The sequence below is a fragment of the Hipposideros armiger genome, unplaced genomic scaffold (genome assembly GCF_001890085.2).
Source record: "Hipposideros armiger isolate ML-2016 unplaced genomic scaffold, ASM189008v1 scaffold_106, whole genome shotgun sequence".
NCBI classification, from domain to species: Eukaryota; Metazoa; Chordata; class Mammalia; order Chiroptera; family Hipposideridae; genus Hipposideros; species Hipposideros armiger.
In genome coordinates, this window is record NW_017731456.1 from 2515968 (window position 1) to 2525601 (window position 9634).

At 39.8% G+C, this 9634-nt stretch overlaps 1 protein-coding gene across 3 annotated transcripts in view; it reads left to right on the top strand.

Moving 5' to 3' along the window:
• IL12RB2 (interleukin 12 receptor subunit beta 2) overlaps positions 1-9634 on the top strand; it is a 78639-nt gene that overhangs the window by 26184 nt on the left and 42821 nt on the right. For all 3 annotated transcript variants that reach the window (XM_019646773.1, XM_019646774.1, XM_019646772.1), the window contains one exon: positions 6898-6977. In XM_019646773.1, coding sequence (XP_019502318.1) covers positions 6898-6977 — 80 coding nt within the window. The remainder of the gene's footprint in view (positions 1-6897; positions 6978-9634) is intronic.

Here is a 9634-nt window from a genome sequence, read left to right on the forward strand (position 1 = left end):
TGGTAAGTGAGCAACTATATTTTGCTTCTAGTGGAAAAGCACTCTTGATTTTGGACTGCATGGCATCCAGACATACCTGAGAATATGCCCAGGTGTTGGGGAAAGGTGACCCCTTAACACTCAGAACACCCAGGAGGAGACTCCAAAATAAAGATGAATGAGCCATTCCTTCGAACTGTATTATCAATTAAATTAGATGTTTCTGTCTATTCATTCACCATTTCTAAAGTCTTATTTACATGTTTTGGTCCTGCTAAACTCTATCATGGACACTTAATAAGGAAAGCATTACATAGCAGTAAATATGGCTCATACTTGTGCCATAGCAGTAGAGGAGGAACTCTCTTATCATGGTGATGACATAGGTGATTAGTGAGCGATCCCCAAGAGGGAGAAAATGCAGGGTTACAGCTGCAGCTACTCTGCCTCATGTTGAGACAAGCTAGGTAATTCCTTCATTCATTTGTAATGTTAAAATATTGTGAAAATTGGTTAGATGTGAACAATTAAATACTAGAGGTTATTTTTACCACCTTGGTTAGCAAGCATTTCATAACAGTCTAACTTAAGGGTCAGCAAACATTTTCTGTAAAGGTCCAGATAGTGAATATTTTCGGCTTTACTGACCACATGATTTCTGTCACAACTACTAAAATTTACTATTATATTGTGCAAGCAGCTATCGACACTACATACGTACTTAGACAAAGCTGTGTTCCGATGAAATTTGATTTATGGATGCTGAAATTTGAATTTTATGTAATTTCCACATAATTAAAAATGATTCTTCTTTTGATTTGTTTTCTACAATTTAAAAATGTAAAAGTCATTATTATTAGTTCACAGGCTGTACAAAAACAGGGAATGGGCCAGATTTGGCCCATGGGCCGTTGTTTGCTGACTCCTAAACTAGCTAAACTTGAAAGTATCATACTTGTGTCTTTTTGCCCAAGGCTTGAGGAAATGAGAATGAATGACTCTTTACCCTTCTAAAGGGATTTACATACAAGATTTTTTATTAAAAAGAAAATGTTATGTTTGAGATCCCATGCCAGTCCTTAGCCTCTTATCTTCTTTTGGTCCCCTCTAAGCCCAACACCTACCCTCAAAGAAATAAATGTCTAAGCTCAATTATTTGACAAGATGTTGATCATCCCAATAGGAAGAAATACTTTCCATGAAGCTCTCCAAACAGAAACAAATGAAAAGAAAAAAATATGCTTCTCTGGATGGTCTGTGGGGAATGTGTGGGTATCAGGAACTATGCCAAATGCTGAGACACAATGATAAACAGTCAGATCCTCAGACTCAAGGGCTTATAGTCTATCTTGGAACATCAGGGAAAGATTTTTGGAGGGCATGCCACCAAGAAGAAATGCCAAGTCCAAAGGGAATCTTATGGCTTTCCTCCATCTGGAACATATGGCCTCTAAAGTCACTGTAGTAGGTGAAGGGAGTTAATTTCTTCCTTGAAGTACTTGATTCTCTTGAATTGTGTGAAATCTCACATTCCTGGTTTTTATTCTATCTTAGTGGCCAATTCTTAGTCTCTTTTGCTGGCCATCTTTCTCAATCCCTAGGACTTTACACCAGGCCCCCTTCTTTCTCATCCAGGTGACCTCATTCAGTCCCATGGCTCTAAAACTGGATGGATGGATGGATGGATGGATGGATGGATGGATGGATGGATGGATGAATGGATAGGTAGATAGATATAGAGATGTAATATTTGGTTTCAGTCCTGGACTCACTCCAGAACTTCAGATTTGTGTTTCAATCACCTATTCTACATCTTCACTTAGATGCCAACAGACATCCCAAACCTCACACAGCCTAAAAAAAACTTTTAATTTTTCTCCAAAGCAAAATATTTACAAAACTTCTGTTTTACTCTTTTCTATCTCAGTAAATGACCCACCTTTCTAGTTACTCAAGTCAAAAATTGAGAAATAACCCTTAAATTTTGCTTTCCCCCACTTTCCCCATATCAGCAATTGACTCTGTCTCCTAACATATTCAAAATCTATTCATTTATTCCATGGCCATTATGATCATCATAGTTTAAGCTACTTTCTCATTACAAAGCATAACAACTAAATGAACGCTATGAACACTTATGAACCTACCATTCAGCTTAAATACTATAAAATTACCAATATATTCTTACCGTGTTATGCCTCCCCAGAGGTAACCACTACCTCTACTATAAACCATCCTGGATTGTATGTTTATAAATCTCATACTTATAGTTTCCTAAAATGTATATATCTTTAAACAATGATTAGTTTTACTTGTTCTTGAACTTAATCAAAATTATATCCTACATGTAATCTTTTGCAACTCATGTTTTTGTTCCCCCATCAGCACTCTACAGCACTCTAACACAATGCCTCCTTTGATTTTAGTATGGATGAAACATTCCTGTTTCTATGAAGAAAAAAGCTCACTCCTCAATTGTGATCTGAATGTTAAAAGGTTTTGTTTCTATAAAAAAAAAATAGGTGGAGGTAGTATTCAATTATGTCAAATGCTGCTAAGAAATCCAATGCAATAAGAACAGAGAAGTGGCCATTAGATTTGGCAGCACAGAATTCATTGCCAATCAGGAGCAGTGTTAGAGTGATGGGCACAAGAAATCTCAGTTGGTATGGGTTGAGAGTGAGTGTGCTGTGAGGGAATAAAGACAGGTAACAGTTCACAATTCTTCAAGAAGTTTTGTGAGGGGAGCAGAGATTCAGGGCAGTGGCGGGAACAGGATGTGGTATTAGAAAATTCCTTGTCTCTTTGTTTTTACAGATCAGAAATAATATAGTATATTTTCAAGACAATGATACGGGCCCAGTATAAAGGGAAAAAGTGATACAGGAAAAGTGGGAGAGAGTCCCTTGATAAAGCAAGAGAGGATGGGATCCAGAATTGAAGTTATGGGATTGAACTTTGATGGAAGTAGATACTTCATCCACAGTAAAATCAGTGGGGGTACTGTGTTAAGGATGGAGAAGTTTGTAAGTTTTCATGGTGGAAAAATGAGGGAATGCCTGCCTGATTGCTCCCTTCTGCTCAGTGAAGGAAGAGGCAGAGGCTTCAGTTGAAACAGATCACTGAATGTGGGTGGGTGGAGTAACTGACAGTACAGCCTTTGGGAAGGAACACCCATGTGGTTGATGAGCCAGCAAGAACAGTGACAGAAAGAGGTGGAAAGAGAGCAAGAAACAAGTGTTAAAAGTCATCAGTCAAAGAGGCAGGAGGGGGGAAGTCTGTATACGACAACATCTGAAGGCGAGAACCCTACCACTAAAAACTTGTTTAATCAAGTAGGTCTTTGAAAGGTCTGTTTGAATTGGATTGTTTGAAACTAGATTTTAGATAAATATATCACAGCCTAAAAAGTAACATCAAGGAACCAAGACAGTGAAGGATGACTTATCTCTTGCCCCACTGAGAGCATGACTTGGACCAAAAATTTCTTGTGCATTTCATTTAGTCCACTACTTGAAACCACTCAAGATATGCCTTTTCCATATTTACTGTTTATTACATTCTCCAATTTCATTGTTTTTGGAGATCTTTATTTTTCTCTTCACTGCTTGCTGAAACCTTTCTGGAGAGATGGATGGCTTCCCACCCCAATTCAGTTGCTCTCGTCCACACCCCTGCACTACCTTGGCTTCAGATATGGCTGCTAATCTCAGAAACAACAACACATGGCTTGGTTCTGATTTATTTGCTTCACGTATTGTTTCATAGACTCCTAGAATCTTGGGATTTTAGAGTTGAAAGAATCCTTGAGGTCATTTAAGTCATTTAGGCCAATCTCTAGCTTAACTTAGGATCTTTTTTTTTTTTTCCATACTGGTGACTCTAGTTAACCCTACAATATTTCCCTTTACATAGGAGATAGTTTTGTCTCAGGAGAGATGACTTCCATTTCTCAATATTTGTGTATTTAATCATCTGTACCCATTTGTTTTGTAATCACTAGGACAAATTGGCCTCTGGCTTTCCTTTTCTCACCTGCCTATAATAGTTTTATCTGCCTTTTGCTAGATAACACTGTGGTTAGAACTTTAAGTGATTTTGTGGCAGTTGAATGCCAAAGATTCTCTTTAATATTAGTCTTTACATTGCTATAAGTAGCGGTGGTTTGACACCCTTGGTCATGAATATTTACACTTTGAAACTCATACAGATTCAACTAATAATTTCTCTCCCATAGCATCTTACACTGCAGGAGAGAACCATTAAAATTTCACTTTCACTTGTAATTTCTCTTTGGAAGAGAGTATGATTCTAAAATTAGACTCTTAGCTCTGTGATAATATGTAGACCTTTAATGAAGCAGTGGATGTTCCCTTTAAATTTCTTACCAATATGTAATTAACTGAAGATATTTAGCTCAATGGAACAAGTCAATTGGCTTTGACACCGAGCACACCGGAGTTTCCATGTCCTGAGTATGTGTCAATGTCTAGTTCGTGAAGTGTTCACATCTTTGCTCAACATAGTGAACTAATGGAAGAGCAGGATCTTTGGAAGCAGTTAGATCTGGGCACAGCTCTCAGTTTTGCCATTTACCAGCTACTCATCATTTGTAAATAATTTAGCCTTTGTCAGCTGTAAAACAGGTGCAATCACACACCCATGAGGAATAAGTGAGATAATATAGTTAAAGTGTCCAAATATTACCTGGCACATAATAAGTGGTTAGTAAATGTCAGGTTCTTTTACCTTCTGTGGCCTGTGTTTCTTTCCTTTTTTTTTGCATCGGGACTAGCAGAAAAAAGTCCTGGCTTAATTCTTGGGTTACTCTTTATAATCCTGAAGGATTGAGACGTTTTATATATGTATCTCTTACCTCTAAGTCCCCACTGCAAGGGTAAAACGAGTGCCACTGGTGGAAGAACAGAAGTGAATGCTTAGAGAAGACAAAAGAGGGTGAGAGCGGCAGGAAGCGGAAGTGACAAAGGAAAAGAATAGGACGTGAAAGAGGCATACCTAATGGGGGATGCAAAGTTTACAGAGAAATCATAAGCCTTCTCAGACTCAGGCAACTGCATGGTATAGAGTGAAGTCTGTGCAATTAGACAGACCTGTGCTCAAAGCTCAGCTTCTCTGATGGTGAGTCCTGGGACCTTGAACAATTCCTTTACCTCTCGGCACTTCAGTTTTCAAACGAAGAAAACAACAGCTAATTTACTGAGTGTTTACCATGTGTCAGCACTCTTCTATTCATTTAAATACAACAGCCTCATGTACAGAATTATGATCTTAGATTGACAGACTGAAGATCAGAGGAAACTGGCTTAAAGACGTGGTTAACATTTATTCAAAATCACAGAGCTGGGATTTGCCCATAGATGGTCTGGCCCTGGAGCTCACACTTTAACCACTGCACTAAAGCTATGTGCGTCATGGCAGTGAGGAGGACATGAGAGGTAACTGAATGGGCCCACACAGGACCTGCCCATAGAATGTGCTGGAACATGCACTTCTTTCCTTTCTCTCCTCCTCTCCCTGGCTGCTTGTCTTCTGTTATCCAGCTGGGACTTAATTTTCTGGAAATGTCCATCTGGTTAAATGGAATTTGCTACTTCAGAAGAAACCCCATTGTAGCCTCTCCTTAAATACACTCTAAGTGTCTCTGTTAAACAAGTTGGGTTGAGGCAATTAAAGCCTGTTTTCAGGGATTGCTTCGATTCATTCCTCCCCTGGCTGTCAATGAAAACAAATCTGATAATGGGAGAAATAAAACTACTACTGCTACTACTAATAATACACACACACACACACACACACACACACACACGAGTTGATTATTCAGGGGTTCTTTTAAGATTTTATTGGGGAATTGGGGAAGGGGGAACAGCCAAGTTGTTGTCCTTTAATCTTAGTTGTGGAGGGCACAGCTAGCTCAGCCCCAAGTCCAGTCGCCTCCACCTGCTTAGCTCAAGGTGCCGTGTTCAATCTTAGTTGCGGTGGGCATAGCCCACCATCCCACGTGGGAGTTGAACCTGCAACCTTGTTATTAGGAGCATGTGCTCTCACCAGCTGAGCCATCCTGCCACCTGTTGGCAGCTCAGCAGTGGCTCAGCTCGGGTGCAGCTCACTGGCCCATGTGAAAATCGAACCCACGACCCTGTTGCTCAGAGCTCATGCTCTTAACCAACTGAGCCACTCGGCCGGCCCCTTTCAGTTTCTTTTCAAGTATGTTTGATTGACTTTCTCAAATTAAGTCATATTTGACCATTGTCTTAAAGATTGGTAGTTATTTCTCCTATCAGTTCATTCTGTGTTTTAGCATCAAGTAGATAATATTGCCTGATTTGTTCATTCATCATTTAAAAAAGAGTTACTGGGAGTCTATTACATTCCAAGCACTGCTAGGTAGGAGAAATATTAAGATGCATGAGGTGGGCCTTCCTTTCAAGGAGATCATTGTCTAATGATGATAAAACTAAATGATTATACAGCATAAGGTCAGGAATAGAGATGAACACAAAGTTTATCATTTGTATTTTGTACTTTTACAGGATCAAAAAATGTGTTCCTTATCATTTATGTCTTTATTTTTGGTAGAGAATTCTTTCTTCATTCCAATAAAAAATAAATGACTATACATACTGTCTTTAAGTTATTTTATTAATACATGTTTTAAGAGTGACTTAGAATCTAATTTTCTCATCATTTTTTAAAAATTGTTTTTAAGATAACTGTGTGCTTTCTATGGCCAAAGATATACATGTTCATTGTTTAACAAAATAAAAATAGTGGGCACAAGAAAATTGAAATTATCTTAAAATCCTGCTTTCCCAGAATCGATCATTAAATAACCCCTTGACTTTAAAGGTTTTATATTGTACATACATATGAAAATATGTTTTTTTCCCTTCAAAATAGAGCCTAACGGGACATTAGATGTCTGGTACACAAAACAGAACATTGACTACAATAGACAACAGATTTCTCTTTTCTGGAAGGTAAGTTTTCAGTGTCAACTTAAAATTCAGGGAAACTATTTATTTGTTTTTGTTTGTTTTTATTGAGATATAATTGGCATGTAAAAAGAACTAGATATTTGAACAATATGTTTCAAGGACGGAAACAGAACTTTTATTTCCATAGTGGCTTTTATATAAGGCTTCAGAGACTTTTTTTGAGCTCATTTTCTCAGCCATGTCCTCATGATACTTGATTCAATATCATTTACTTTTGCCAGATAAGGGTGAGAGCTCTGACTGAGTTGCTTCCTCCACACAATCACATCTTTTCCTCATCCACTTCCTCATCTTTTCCTCATCAAGGACCCTTCCCACCCCCAAGCATGTCCACCCTCTGACCCCATTACACTATCTCTTCTGCCTCTTGTCCCCTCTCTACCCACCCCTCTCTCTCCTACACACAGTGTGCCCCAGCAGTGACCATGCAACCAGACTTATTCAGTTTGGGGGAAATTAAAGATGGGAAATCTCTTGGGTGTGGATATTTAGGAATATATTTTCTATAGTCATTGAAAACGGAGAGGGTGGACAGAAAGCTGCCCTGTCTCAGGAACACAAATAATAGCAGAAAATAACACAAATGGGAGTGGGAAGCTGCTTTTCCTCGGGAATAGTAGTAAACAGTAGTAAATTACACAACCTTCCAGAAAACAATGTGGCCTAATGTGATTACAGGATGTGAAAGTTTCACAACGTGCTGAAAGCTGGCACTGTCCTTTCTTTTAATCCTTCCAAAAACCCTGCGAGGCAGGTACTAGGCCTCCCCCCTTAACAAATACAAAACCTGAGGGTCAGAGAGAGGAAGTTATTCCCAAAGGCACCCAGCTATAAGTGCAGAGCTGGGACTGATCCAGAACTTTCTGCTACCTCATGACTCATCTCTGTTAAAAGAAAATGCTATTTGAATTGAGCTACTGATTGGCATGCTTATAATAAGAGGTTTCCAGGTGCGCTTGACTCCTCCTTATTTCCTTTGTTCCCACAAACCTCTCACTATGCCCCTTCCAGTTAAGGGTAAATAAACAGTTTTGGAATTATACAGCCAATGAGCACGAAACCAGAAGAGTCAGAGTTATGAATATAAAGTCCTCTGATGGGGTTAGCATGATAGGTTTTGAGAGTTGCCATCTTCTTCAGATTTAAGAAATGAGCCAGGCAAGAAATGAGCTCTTTCTCCCACAATTCCTTCCTCTATCTCACACACACTGTGTCTGGTACAAGAGGAGACTTCTATTAGCAGCTTGGTGAGTCATAATCAAGCTCTTCACTTTGAAACTAAAACGGCAGCTTAAAATTTATTTCAAAATAAAGCCATTTTTAATAGCAAGACAATTCTCAAAGCAAGACATTTAGAGCAGTCCTAGTTATGACTATTAGAGAAGAACCCAGCTCAATTCTTGGCTATTGGTTTTCATTTTCACAAGTAAGTGACTGGTGAAAACCAAAATTCCTCCTCCTATACAGATTCCTCCTCCCAAAATGGCCTCAACAGAGATCTGAAAAGATAAGCTGTTTTAGTCCCATTTTACTTCTCTCTACTCTAGGGTTTCTCTCTGTAGAATGAGGTTAATGATGCGGGTATCTGTGTCGCGGACAAGACCATCATGGGGATCTATTAATGAGAGGACACAAACGTAGAAAAACCACTGGTCCCATCAAAAGGAAAATTCAATGGTACTACATCATGAATTTTGATCCTAACAGTGAAAGCTGCACACCCGGTGTCGTGCCTGCGTGCTCTCACTGTAAAAGAGTGAGTTTAACACAGGTGTGATCGTGGTGTTCTGAAACAAGCATCAGCGCTGTCAGAATAAGCAGTTAGCCACAGGTAAGGCTCTGCAAACAGGCATATGCAAATTCTTCCCTGCTCCTCATTTTGAACTTGTCCCTGATACAAACCTTAGGTTCTAAAATGAGGTTGTGGGATTCACAGGGGCTTGAATTCTCTTCTGGTTCACCTTTCCTCTCATAAACATTGCACCTGCTCCAGCCAGGACAGACAGATGTCTCTGCTGGGAGCCTCTTAAAACAGGGAGGATTCCACTTCGTAGGCAGTCCATGCTGGGATTGGCATCTCTTACTGTTAGAAAAGCTTTCCTTCTATGGAGTCAGAATTGTGGATGCTTTGGACTGGAACTGGCTTGAATGAGACACCCCAAATGCAAATACTATAAGCTTCTGTAACTGGACACCAGATAGTGGTCATGACTGGGCACCTTTAAAACCTTCACTGACTGTCCAGCCTGAGAGGTCCCAAAACTATTCCTCAGTTTTGCAAGCCCATTACAGGATGAAGTCCTTTTTGCCCAAATCCTGGAATTCTTTAGTGGCCCCACATAGGCCACTCACCTGTGAGTGGGAATAAAACACTGACCAGAGGTACTGAAATGAGCAGGCTTGCTTTGGACCACAGAACCACAGAACCACAGAATCCCAGACCTCTAGAGCCAGAGGGAATTGAAGCAGTACGCAGGCCCGCCACCCACTTTACAAACATGGAAATGAAGGGCCGGCTGAGTGGCTCAGTTGGGTAAGAGCTCGCTCAAGAGTTTGAGCTCTGAGCAACAGTGGTTCGAGTCAGCCCGAGCTGAGCAGCCGGTGAGCTGCCAACAGGTGGCAGGATGGCTCAGCTAAAA